General features: G+C 57.2%; 1 protein-coding gene across 3 annotated transcripts; it reads left to right on the top strand.

Annotated features, from left to right (window-relative positions):
* Nucleotides 1-361: 361 nt before the first annotated feature.
* Nucleotides 362-13,219, top strand: SMCR8 (SMCR8-C9orf72 complex subunit). Of its 3 annotated transcripts, none has more exons than XM_027567892.2 (2): nt 362-2,749; nt 10,841-13,219. In XM_027567892.2, exons 1-2 carry the CDS (start codon nt 393-395, stop codon nt 11,034-11,036), a joined length of 2,553 nt encoding a protein of 850 aa, XP_027423693.2. In that variant the 5' UTR covers nt 362-392; the 3' UTR covers nt 11,037-13,219. The 3 variants fall into 3 exon arrangements, with proteins under 3 accessions (XP_027423693.2, XP_027423692.2, XP_027423694.2); XM_027567891.2 differs by having other exon boundaries at nt 8,251-10,983; XM_027567893.2 differs by lacking the exon at nt 10,841-13,219 and adding an exon at nt 7,787-8,238.
* The last annotated feature ends 80 nt before the right edge of the window (nt 13,220-13,299 follow it).

The following is a 13,299-nucleotide window of genomic DNA, read 5'->3' as shown; positions in this document are numbered from 1 at the left end:
CGTCGCCCCGCGTTAGGCACCGGTTCAGGGCTCGGCTGTTGCTGTCGCGGTGGGTTCGGGGGAGTGCCGGTGACCTCGCTGCAGGTGTCCTGCGCCGGACGCTCTCGCCGGAGGAGGAGGAGGAGGAGGAGGAAGAGGAGGGCAACCGGCCTACCGGGTCTCCTGGACCTGCGGAGTCCATGGGCTTCTGAGGGCTCTGGAGGAGCTATACCTCTGAGGGGACTGTGGGAGTTCCAGTCTTCGACAGTGTGAGGGGCAGCCTAGTACCCCTGAGGGCGCAAAGAAGGCCGCAGGGACTTTGCTTCCTCTTCCTGAGGCCTTGCTTCCCTGCGTTGATTACCCCCTCATTCTTTCTCCCTTCCTCTCAATGTTCTCTCCGTATATCTAAAAATATGATCAGCGCCCCTGACGTGGTGGCCTTCACCAAAGAGGAGGAGTACGAGGAGGAGCCTTACAATGAGCCCGCCTTGCCCGAGGAGTACTCGGTGCCACTCTTCCCCTTCGCCAGCCAGGGAGCCAACCCATGGTCCAAACTGTCCGGGGCCAAGTTCTCGCGGGACTTCATCCTTATTTCCGAGTTCTCCGAGCAGGTGGGACCCCAACCCTTGCTGACCATCCCCAATGACACCAAAGTTTTTGGTACTTTCGATCTCAATTACTTCTCCTTGCGGATCATGTCTGTGGATTACCAGGCCTCCTTTGTGGGCCATCCCCCTGGTTCTGCCTACCCCAAGCTGAACTTTGTGGAGGACTCCAAGGTGGTGCTGGGAGACTCCAAGGAGGGAGCCTTTGCGTATGTGCACCACCTTACCCTGTACGACCTGGAGGCCCGGGGCTTTGTGAGGCCCTTTTGCATGGCTTATATCTCAGCGGACCAGCACAAAATCATGCAGCAGTTTCAGGAGCTCTCAGCTGAATTTTCCAAAGCTTCCGAGTGCCTGAAGACAGGCAACAGGAAAGCATTTGCGGGAGAACTTGAAAAAAAACTGAAAGACTTGGATTACACCAGGACAGTGCTGCACACGGAAACGGAGATCCAGAAGAAGGCCAATGACAAAGGCTTTTACTCATCTCAGGCAATTGAGAAAGCCAATGAATTGGCTAGTGTGGAGAAGTCCATCATTGAACATCAAGACCTGCTGAAGCAGATCCGCTCGTACCCTCATCGGAAGTTGAAGGGGTCTCCTTTGTGTTCTGGGGAGACGGAGCACACCCAGGATCAGGCCAGCCAGGCAGCCACTACCTCTAACCCTGATGAGTCTGCTGACCCAGACCTTTACACCTGCAGACCTGCTTATACCCCGAAACTCATCAAAGCAAAGTCCACCAAGTGTTTTGACAAGAAGTTGAAGACCCTGGAAGAGCTCTGTGACACTGAGTATTTCACCCAGACCTTGGCTCAGCTCAGCCACATAGAGCACATGTTCAGAGGAGACCTGTGCTACCTCCTGACCAGCCAGATTGACAGAGAACTTCTAAAACAACAGCATATAACAAACTTCCTCTTTGAAGATTTTGCGGAGGTCGATGACAGGGTGGCAGAGAAAGAAGAGAGCGCACCCCCTAGGCCCGTTCCCGGCAGGCCGCCTTCTAGGTCTCTGGAAGAATGTCCGATTCCTCAAGTGTTAATTAGCGTTGGTTCCTACAAGTCCAGTGTGGAGTCCGTGCCGATCAAGATGGAGCAGGAACTTGGAGATGAGTACAGGGAAGCGGAGGTGACAGAAGTGAGCAGTTTTGACCCCCAGGAAAACTTGGATTTCCTGGATACGGATATGAAAGGGAGCATCAGCAGTGGCGAAAGCATCGAGGTTCTGGGCACGGAGAAGTCCACCCCTGTGCTGCCTAAGTCTGACAGCCAGACCAGCCTCACGGTGCCATTGAGCCCCCAGGTGGTCCGGAGCAAAGCGGTCAGCCACAGGACCATCAGCGAGGACAGTATTGAAGTCCTCAGCACCTGCCCCTCGGAGGCCCTCATCCCGGACGATTTTAAGGCCAGCTACCCAAGTGCCATTAACGAAGAAGAATCGTATGCAGATGATAGTGAGGGAGCCATCCACTTCCAGGCAAGCGTCAGCCCGCCGGAGCTGGGTGAAGCAGAGGAGGGCAGCTTAGAAAATCCCCTGTCACAAATAGACTCCTCCTGCTGCATTGGGAAGGAGAGTGACAGTCTGCGGGTGCCCCTCTCCACTCCAGCCCACACCCCCTCGGAGCGGGACGGAGTAGTGAGCATCCCTCCGCAGCGCTGTATGCAGAAGGACCAGGGGTTCCACGTGGACTTTGCCGTGGAAAATGCCAGCCCTTCCCGAGACAACAGTTCCGAAGGCTTCCCTGCTGATGAGCTGGATCCGAACCGCCTGCTGGCGAGCCGGGATGCCAGTAAGACCAGCCTGGACAACTGCTCAGACACTACCAGCAACATGAGCAGTGTAGCCTCCACCAGCTCGGACAGGACTCCCTCTTCTGCTCACCCCACCGGCCCCTCTTCCGAGAGGCATAAAAAGAGGGCTGGCCAGAACGCCTTAAAATTCATCCGTCAGTACCCCTTTGCCCACCCGGCCATCTACTCCTTGCTCAGCGGGAGGACACTTGTCGTCCTAGGGGAGGATGAGGCCATAGTGAGAAAGCTGGTGACAGCGCTGTCCATCTTTGTCCCCAGCCACAGCCGTTTCGCCAAGCCGGTGAAGCACTGGGTCTCCTCTCCTTTGCATATCATGGATTTTCAGAAGTGGAAGCTTATTGGCCTGCAGAGGTAACTGGTTACCCGCGGTGGGGAAGGGCCCTGTCCCGTTAGAGACGAGGCTTCAGACGTACATTTCTCTGGGGGAGGTGCACAGGGTCGCGAGGTGGGCCCGGAATTGGGCGACCTGGCTTCCACACTGGGCCCTCAACACTAACCAGCTTACTCTGTAACTTTTGGCAGATCATTTCCTTTCTCTGGCCTTCTGTTTCCTCGTTCCTTGCATGAGGGGTTGCCGTTCCGAGGTGGTGGTTGCCAGCCCTGGTCTGCGATCTGCCGTGTCAGAATTATTTAGGAGAGTTTTTTTAGATCATGGACTTCCGGGTCCCACCCCCCAGAGATTCTGGTTCACTTGGTCTGGGGTGAGACCTGGAGTTTATCTGGTGTCCAGCAAGGTTTGGGGAACAGCCGAACTTGGAGATCTCAGGTTCTCGCTGATTCTCAAATTCACACTATGGTGTAAAGGACTGAAGAGACATTGGCTTCTGAGAAAGGGCCGTGGTTGTCTCAGAAGGTGGCAGCCATCACTGGTGACAGGGACATCAGGGGGCGCCGGTGGCTTTCACTCCACTGTCCTATTTGCCTTAGGAGGCTGTCTTTTTTTTTTTCCCTAGAAGTGTTGTTCATAAGGAAACAGAAGAGCCAATTCCTCTTTTCTCTGTTTGATTGCTTTCTATCTCATTTTCCCACAATACTTGTGTTGCAGTAGACTCCTTTTCTTTTTTCCAGATACTGCTTGGCAAGTTGTTGGGCCCAAGGGTCTCTTTCCCTCGGGGTATGCACGGTGTTCAGTTTCCACGTTTCCTTCTCTGCACCCCACTTGGCACATCTGTAAAACAGAGGTGCTGACACAGCCAGTCTGTGCTTCCCGTGCTGCACGGGAAGAGAGAACACTGCAATCAGGAACTCTTTGTTCCAATTTTCCGACTCTCCTTTTGCATCGGTCCCTAGTATCAGTGAGGTCCCTGCCACCCGAGTTGCCTGGCGTTTGCCCCTCTTGCAGAAGCCACCCGGCCCTCGCTCTGACCCTTGCTGCGTGTTCAAACTAAACAGTAAATTAAAAGGATAAAAAAGCTTTCCCCGGGGTTGTGGTGGTGGCATTTAATAAGCAAGCGGCACCTCCACGGCCTGCCTCGGCTCACTAGCCATACTGGTGGGGTGCTGGGGTGCCGTCTGCAGGTACCTGGGCAAGGCCACTGCCCTGGAAGAATTCATAGCTGAGGAGGGGAGACAGGTGCCAGAGAGGAGAGTGCCAACAGCGGGTGCGTCGCGCGTTCTAAGAAAACAAAGGGGGGGCGACTGAGTGACGGGTGGGAAGCGAGGGAGAGGGGCACCTGGGGAAGGCTTGGGGTCTTTCGCTGGAGGCACCAGGAGGGCGAGCTTGCCAGTGTGGGGGAAGAGTGATGACATGGGGACTTGGTGTGACGTGGCCCAGACCCCTGGACCAGCCCCTTCCCCGGGCCGCACAGGAGACCACCGAGCGGGGTCCTCGCTTATGGGTGCAGAACCAGGCTCAGGAGTGAGAGGCTGCACGGGGCGCCCTTGCGGACTTTGTCCTTCCTCCCGGGATCCGGTCCCTCTGCTGATGCCAGCTCTGTGCTCGGGTGTAACCCGTTTGTCCCAGCAAGGCAAGGGCTTTTCAGGGATTGCTTTTGCCCCTGATCTTGGTGGAAGAATGGGTCTGTGCCCCTTGCAGACACATACCTCTTCTCCGAGTCACTCCCCTCGCTCCAACCCTTGACCTTTTTCCCTTTTCCTCCCCCAGAGATGGAGAATGTAAAACGCACATGGGTCTGTTGTCAGCTGGCTTATCCGGGACCTGGCTCAGGACAGTCTTGCCCTTCCCAGAGGGCTTTCCCCAAAATTCCCTCCTTAGAATGTGCCAGGATGGCAGAAGAAGTTCATCTCTTACGCCAGCTCTGTCCCGTTGGGTACGTGGCTGGAGGGCTGCGTTGAGGATTCTGAGGCCTGGGCGGGGCTGCCTTGGGCAGCCTGCTGTGATCAGTTCATGAAGTCTGTGGCTGCAGGAGAGGGTAGCTGGTGGGCGGGCTCCCTGAGGTGGAGGAGGTGTGAGGTGGTCTGAGTCCCTGGCTGGCCCTACCAGTATTCATCCACCGTGGGCACCTGAGCACGTCACTCCTCCTCTCGAGGCTTTGTTCCCTCCTAGGAAAATGAGAGGGTTGGATCACTGAATGATCGTTTGCCGAATATTTATAGAGGACTATGAAGTGCTAGCCACTCGGCCCACTGCCAGAATCATAAGGCGAGTCAGCCGTGGTGCGTCCCTGTGACAGGGCAAGCACGGTCTTCAAAGGCCGGTCCTTCACGCCGGTCCCAGCTCTGTCACCACACTGTCAGCCTGACCTCTGAGGCTGTTCGCATCTGCAGATGGAGTTGCCAAGACCTGTCTCGTGAGAGCGGGTGTGGAAAGGCCCATTGCATCTGGTCTGTGCCTGATCAGTGTGAGTGCGTCTCTGATAACCTAGCGGGGATGCGTGCAGAGTCAAGGGAGGCAGGCCGAGGCAGTAGACGCTGAGTGTGGCCCTCACCAGCCCGGCTTTGGAGCCTTTAAGCATCCCTCTGTGAAGCCGAGAGGCCCGTCAGAAGCGACAGACGAGAGCGTTGCAAACAGCCCCGAGTGGGGAAGTGTCTCCTGTTGCTCATGTTCTCAAACCTTCTGGGCGTGCACGGATGTTGGGTATTAGCCAGGTCTGCCTCCAGAGGTCCTACTCTGGTGTGAGATACAGTGGTGGGGGTTGGAGGCCTTTTTCCCTAGGGGCCGTGTCACTGCAGTGGGGACTGGATTTGCCACAGCTCTCCCAAGGAAATCCTGGGAGGTGAGCAGCAGACACCATCTGAACGTGTCTTGAGATGAAAAGCCGTGGAGTCGTGGCCTGGGGTGGGTAGAGAGGGGCGCTGTGGGTGCTGTGACCTCAGGTCCTGATGCTTCCCCTATCAGCTGTGTGGATTTGGACCAAGCCTCTCCTCTCTCTCATTCATTCAACAAGGCTTGTTGCACACGCCTGTGAGAGGGCTTCTGGGGCTCCCTGTGTGGAGCTGCAGGAAAGGGTCACATCTGGAAAGAACGTAACGCCCTGTGCTGTGCTCGCCCTTTGAAGTGCTCAGAGCTGTGGGTATCGGCGGTGAGTCAGCCCAGCAGGCAGCGCCAGTGTTGAAACTGGGAGGCCAGAGGAGGCCCATCTGAGGATCAGCATTAAAGAGTAGTAGTAGAAGAGGGGCCTTTGTGTGGCCGTGAACTTCCTTGCCCCGGGGGAGCTCCGCTCTAGAGGGGGTTGAGCCCCTGTGCTGGGTTAATCTGGAATCCGAGAACTGTGACCCAGGAGAGTGTCTCCCCAGTCAGGTACTTCGACTCCAGCTAAAACCAGCTGAGATGATGAACTGACTCTCACCCCCACAACTGCCAGTTTCATTAGCCCTTGATGTTTTTTCTCCCTAAAGTAGGCCTCCTGCCTGGAGATGCTCGTGAGTTGGCTCCATCACTTGTGGGTACGAGATGGGCAGATAATCACGTTGGTTTCCTATTATCTTAAATCAAAATGAAGGATCAGTGTATTGCTACCAAGTCGCAGGAACAGGCCCCGGACAGAGCTCAGTACCGACGGGAAGAAGTGCTAGTTGCGGGGGGGGGGGGGGGCGGTCAGAGGCCTCGGTCGAGTCCCGGCTCAACCACTTTGTAGCTGGCGGACCTTGTGTGAGCCACGGCCCCTCTCTGGGCCTCCGTGTTCGTGCCCGCCCAGAGCTTACCCCCGGCGTTGGGACGGACCGTAAGGAATCTAAGACAGGTGTGGGAGGTGAAGCGTGGGGCTCTCAGTGCCGCCGAGGACCAGAGGTGTGGGCTCACCTCTTTCCATGTTGCCTCGGCCCCTGGTGAGGAGCGCTGTGGGGAAACACATGGAGGAAGAGTCAGACGGAGCAGCATCTTCTGAAAAAGCTGTGCTCTGTAGGTGGGGGTAGGTGTGGGGTGCCAGAGCTCCCCGGGAATGGCCGGGCCTGAGGCAAGGTGTTCAGCACGACCAGTGGCTAGAATGGAGCAGCAGGAGGACGGGGTGAGGCCTGGCTTCGCTGCCGTGCAGAACCTCGGGGGGCTGGATGTGCCCAGCTCGAGGAGGCCTTTGGCTTACGGACTGGGCCCCTCCTGGGGTGGGGGTTGCGGGGCAAGGGTGCCTCGGGAACTGCCTGAGCACATTGGTAGTATGACTGAGGAGGCCCGTGTCCCCGAGAAGCCAGTGAGCCGCCTATACGTCCTGCTTCCTCGTCGCCCCCGTGATGGGGGCCACAGCCCACTGCTTGCCTCATGGTCTTCGGGACGCACGGCCAATGTGGCTGTTTTCTCATCTCTGCGACCCTGCTCTTGTGTAGTCCCAGGTTCTCGGAGCCCACCTTTGTTGTAAGGTCCAGCTCCGAGGCTGTTCCTCCAGAACCTTCCTGGCCCAGCCTCCCCCTTTCACTCCGGGTCCTGTGTGCATGTCTTTTCTTCCCGGCTGACCAGGCTCATGCCTCACTCCCTTCTTCCGCCCCCAGGTCACCGCCTGGTGTATAGTAGATGCTACTAACTGTACAAGGACGTGACACCACCCAGGAAGGAAAAAATATAACGAGATTGCCTTAGTCCCCCAAGTGCCTGTCAGTCCTCTGTACAAAATAACCTGAGGCCTAATGCAAGCTCTCAAATCCAGACGTGGGTCAGTCCGTGAAATCTCTGGTCAGCTAGACCTTTGCCAGACTGCAAGGCTGGCAGACTCTGGCTGCTCTGGGAAGACTGATGCTAGAGGGTTTTAAAGAGCTGCTTCCTAGGGCGGGTCACCCTGACCCCTTCCCTCGTTGAGCAAGCCCTCTGCTTGCCTCTGCTCCGTGGGCGCCATAGCGGGCAGTGGGCCAGGAGGCCAAATCAGCTAGTCCCGGGCCCGCAGAAGCTCCGTGCGGTGGGAGAGACGGGGGATAGGTGGCCGGCACCACCCTGCTCGGTGCCAGGCTGATGAGACTGAGGGCCAGGCGCTGTCCTAAACACGACCAGTTTTGTCTCTGCAGTGACCGTGTGAGGCAGGACCGGTTATCTCTGTCGTACAGATGGGGCTCAGAAGGCTTAGGGAACTTGGCCGAGGTCACAAAGCAAAAGAGTAGAGAAGCAAAGGAGGGAATCACAGGTGGCCAGGTAAGGTTTGAGTTGGTATAGAAGCAAGTACAAATGGAAGGGAAGGGTGTTCCGGGTGGAGCATTCAGGCCCGTGATTCTGAGGCCCTACCGAAAGCGTGGCATGGCTGCAAGGAAGTCATTGTGAAAGTAACAGGCGGGGACTGGGTCACGCGGGGCCTGTGGGCCACGCCCAGGCACTTGAACTTGGTCCCGAGGGGGGTGAGGAGCCGTTTGAAGAGCATCATGATCAGATTTGCTGCCCAGAAAGAGCCAGTGGGCGTTGGCTGGCGGGAGCCGGCCCCGGAGCCGGGAGGCCCAGCCGCAAGCCTTTCCCCCTGACGTTGGCCTGTGTGTTTCAGAGTGGCGTCCCCTGCCGGCGCCGGCACCCTCCACGCCCTGAGCCGCTACAGCCGCTACACCAGCGTCCTGGACCTGGACAACAAAGCCCTCCGCTGCCCCCTCTACAGAGGCACCCTGGTGCCCCGGCTGGCCGACCACCGCACTCAGATCAAGCGGGGCAGCACCTACTATCTGCACGTCCAGAGCATGCTCACCCAGCTCTGCTCCAAGGCCTTCCTCTACGCCTTCTGCCACCACCTGCACCTGCCCGCCCATGACAAGGAGACCAAGGAAGTGGTTGCCAGCCGCCAGGCGAGCTTCCTGAAGCTGAACCTGGGCCTGGTGAACGAAGATGTGAAGGTGGTCCAGTACCTGGCCGAGCTGCTGAAGCTGCACTACACGCAGGAGGCTCCCGGGACCAGCCACCCCACACTCAGGTTCGACTACGTCCCCAGCTTCTTGTACAAGATCTGAGGTCCCGCCCCAGCCACTGTGACCGAGACCTATGACTCAGGGTACGGGGAGGGGAGGGGTTGGCGTGAGCAAGCGGTCCTCTGAGCTGTTGAGACTTCTGGTGTCATCGGGGGAGGGAACGCAAGGTGGCAGCCCTGGTTCCCGGGTGGCGTCCGGCGGTCTGGGAGGTGGACTCGGGCAGAGGCGGGCACCTGGCTCTTCACCGGCGTAAGGACAGTGACAGGCCACTCTGCCAGGCGAGGAGTGGCCCCTGGGGTTGGGAGGGGGCCGCTTGGCTGCTTCCTGAGCCCTGGGAGGCAGGCCGGGAGAGAGCCAGCACTCTCTCGATGCGGCGGGATGAGGGGCAGAAAGGTGAAGCCCGGACGGGAGGGGCGTGCTGGCACGGTCAGCTCCCATACACTTGGGCGGCGAGATCAAGGGAAGCACCGCGTTCACTGGAACGGTCTAGTGGGAAACAGGACGACAGAACGTCCATTGCCTCATTCAGATCCCAGCTGGGGTCCTTCACTCGGGCCCCTTCGAGCCCGTCATCCCCGAGGAGGCCCCCCAAATGAGTGAGGTGGAGGGAGGCATCTCTGCTTCCGCTGGGTGGTGGCAGACATGGAACCTTCTGGGCCCCAGGCCTGCAGGGAGAGCGAGCAGCACCCTGTCTGGGTCCTGGCTTCCTCACTAGGCACGGAAGTGCCTGTGGGTGGACTTTGCAGCTGCTCCTCCTGGGGCAGCAGGATTGGCTCGAGTCGGGCGCTCGTCCCTGCTCGTGAGTGAGAACCACTCTGGCAGCTGGAGGGCCCAGGAGACAGGCGGGGCCTCTGGGCCATGAGGCCATCAGCACGGTGCAAGGGATGAGGAGCCAGCAGGCCTCCGGGGCGTAGCCCACCGGCCTTTCTGGCGGCAGTGAGTGTACACTGTGCTCTTGGGGAAGGTCTGCAGACATGCTGGGACTCGGCAGAGGTCACCCCCCCCGCCCCAGTCCTCCACCCGCAGCAAACCTTTGCAACCACTTCACTACCTCTTGCAGGGTCTCGTGGGCACGGCGACAGCGGGGTTCTGCTCAGCTGCGTGGTCTGGGGGGGCAGCCCAGCTGGCGAGAACCCAGGGCCAGGGTCTCCTCCGGGAAGGAGGAAAGCCTCCTTATGTGGCTGTCTTCATGGATCTGCCCCACGTGGGCCTCACCCTTGCTCAGTCCTGCCCCCACGCCGTGCCCTCAAATACATGCACCTCACCGCTGTCCACTCCCGCCCCACGCAGGCCCCCCAAATATGGTTACCTCACCAGTGCTCACTCCTGCCCCATGCAGGTACCCCAGGTCCACTCACCTCACAGCAGCTCACTCCCAGCCCCATGTGAGTCCTCCCTTCGGGGAAGGAGACAACCCCTGCTTCACCCGCCGTGACCTCCCTGACGCTCCTTACACTTGCCATTGGTTTGTACAAGGAGGGTTTCTTGCAACCTTGAAATTTTTATACTTTTTTTTTTCTTTTTTATGGCTGCTTTTTTCTTCCAAGTAGGGAGAACTCTTAGTATGACTGCTTTTTAACGTGTCCTGAGACAGTTGTGCCGCCGGACCAGCCACAGTGCGGTTGCTCCTGAGCATGCACGTGCGCATCTCTGGGCGCCGTGTTCTCTAGTTGGGGTCTCGCTGTCGAGACCTGCCCACCTGTCGGCTCTGTGGCGCACCGTGGAGGCCATGTAGGGGAGGCAGGACCCCGAGGGGCGTTGGTGTCACGTCACTCCTGCGGCCCTTTCCTGGCCCGGCTCCTCTTCACGCACAAGGGTGTGGCCCGTCAGCCCCTGGCCATTGGCTTCTGGTCAGGGCCCACGGCCCTGGCAGAGGGTGTGTGATTTTGCTTCTGAGGCTGTGACTGAGAAAGAACCTACTGAGGCAGATGGTCCGTCTACATCCCACGGGTTTTCTTTGTACCTGTGCCCATTGCATATGTTCACACACAGAAGAGTCGCCAGGAATGGCTTGGCAGCTTCGAGATGCGAAGTGTGTGTTTGCACGTGGGGAGGGCTGCGTAGGAAGCCTGTTTCTCTCCATGGGCTGCCCCCCTTGTTGCTGCCTCCAGTGTCCCTCGTGTTCAAGATGCCGCTTTGCTAACTGGGTGGCTCGCTGCTCTCTGCTTACGCCCCCAGGGACGTGACCTTACAGCATTTTATCTCCAAGGCGGGAGAGGTCTCTGGGGTCCGGATGACAAGACTGAAAGTGATCATCGGCACCACCGTTGCTTTTCATTCCTGTTTCACACCATTGTGGACTCTATACAGTTTAACCGTACCGTCACCTGGGAAACTGATCAAGGCAGGAGGTCAGGCATATGGGGCCTTCTAGAAGCTAAAGCCATCGCTACCATGGTGTGAAGTAGATGTCACTTTGGAGAGGGTTTGCTCTGTGGAAGCTCTGTCTCAGGGATGGTTCTGGAGGCCCCAGGATTCTGAGGCAAGGGATCAGGCGGGTGTGAACAGAACAGGTATGTCCCATCCTGGGGCTGGCCTCAGAAAGAGCAAGTGAGGAAGGCGTGTCTCCCTTGAGTCGTCCTTTCATGGTTTCATGGACCAGTAGGTAGACTCCAGGTTGGAAATTTTGGTTAAAGTCTAACTTTCCATTGTGGCAGTTTCAAAGGGTTGCTGGATGCCAAGTGTTTCTTTCCAGGGGGATTTCAAAGTGGTCCTGGGACGGAGCCACTTTGGGCAGGCACTTGAGACAGTGGAGCTGCCCTTCCCAGATCCCTTCCACTTTGGTGAACTGGAACCCACTAGAAGTCCCACATCTGTAAATCTTAAGGTGTGGGGAGCCCTATGCAGTGGGACTGAGCTCTTTAGGAATTTTCATTTGAGGTTTGTCTCAAATAAAATGTTTTTAAAACACTTCACAGAAAATAGAGGACATCCGTGCTTCTTATTAACTTTGTCAGTCCTGAACTCACTTTGAAGGCCCAGGTACCAAAAGTGTCTCTCTGGGGTTTATTTCAACTTTAGTTCCAACCCATTACCGCTTCCCCGCCTCCAACTACCCCTTTTTCAAGCAGGTCCAGGTTGAGAGCAGGCTGATCAGGCTAGCAGTCCGGCGGTAGTGATTTCCAGAAGCTCTGTGTGAGAGGAGTCAAAGCCTTTGTAGCACCGCGGCCCTCGGGGTGCTCCGACCTGGGCTGCTGCCTCACACCTCCCCATTTCCCTAGGGATCTTGCTTCCCTGGTGGAATCTTCAGATTTTAGAATTGGTGACTTGTCCATGATTTACTGCAGTGGCTGAAGTTACAGGATGAATGGCACCAGAATTTGGAAATGGACCGTGATAGGCCCCCTGTCATTTCCCATCTAGCTTTTAACTTCTTTGTTGCTATATTCAAGGGATTGTAGGTTTCCACCTCCAACAAACAACACAGCCCAGTTCAAATCCTAGGGAGGCCAACAGATTGCACCCCAAGTGCCAGGGTAGCTACAGTTTAGCAACGTGTTTCTGGAGGCTGAGGGCAGCCTTAAAGAACTTGCCTGCACACCGACCACCCACTTCCACCAGTGCCGGACGTGTGCCCCCACCTCCCCGGACCTGGTGTTGCAAGGCAGGTCAGCATCTCATGCTGCTGCCCAGCTGGTAACACTCAGCTGCTGGGGAACCCATCGGCGAGTATGAACCACCTTCACAGGAACTGATCTCCCAAGCCAGCAATCCGGTTTTGCTTCCCATCTCCTTAAAAGCTCAGAAGCTCAGAAGAAAGTGCCTTGGTTTGTGCTCTGAAGCCAACCAGCCAGCTCTCTGGCTTTTCCCCAATACTGTGATAGAAAGTGACAAAACTGGAATCTTTCAGAGATACAGTATTAACAGACTGCAAAAAAGAGAAAGCATCAAGTTTCTACTTCTGGCTGGAAAGACAACCAGTCCCAGCTGAAAAGGTCTGAGCACACACCAAGTGTCCCTGAGCCCTCAAAGGAGAAAGCTGTGAGCCCTGACCTAATCTGGTCTTACCTGTTAAGGTTTGGTTATGGCCATGGGGAAGAGGGGGTGGGGGAGGGGGGCGGCGGCCCGAGCACTTTGCAATGAATTAAGCTGCTGCTAGGGATCCCCAGCTTCGTGGGATTAATTGTTCAGCTCCAAAATGGAGGCCACATGGGGGGGTTGGGGGGGCCTTGGAGATGGCCTTTTGTCTTTCAGTTGGGGGAGGAGCCGAGCCCCTGAACTTAAGACCGGCTTGGCAGCATCACGGCTCCCAAAGATAAGGCAGAGATGTGGGGACTGGTGTGTCACCCACGGCCCATGGAGTCTGCAGCAGCCCGTCCCCACCCATGCTGGAGTGAATGCCAAGAATGTGCTGGACCCCAGGCCCCAGGGGCACCCTCCAGGCAGGACCATGGGGTGCCTCGCCCACCGACTGCCCAATGCTGGCTGGCTATACAGGTTGGGTTGAAAAAAAAAAAAAATGCCTTTTAAGGCTGCAGTGAAAAGCATAGTCTGTGATGAATTTGTATCTGTTATTTTTGGAAAGCTATTTTATTACTGCATGTTCCTCTGTCCACTCGTGTGAACGCCAAGTCCTCCCACCACGTGAGCTGCGTGCGTCACAGTGTCCGCACCTCGGATGCATGCGCGACAGCACC

Source organism: Zalophus californianus, chromosome 16 (genome assembly GCF_009762305.2).
Source record: "Zalophus californianus isolate mZalCal1 chromosome 16, mZalCal1.pri.v2, whole genome shotgun sequence".
Lineage (NCBI taxonomy): Eukaryota > Metazoa > Chordata > Mammalia > Carnivora > Otariidae > Zalophus > Zalophus californianus.
The sequence above is the reverse complement of the archived record's forward strand: the minus strand, read 5'-3'. Positions and strand labels throughout refer to the sequence as shown.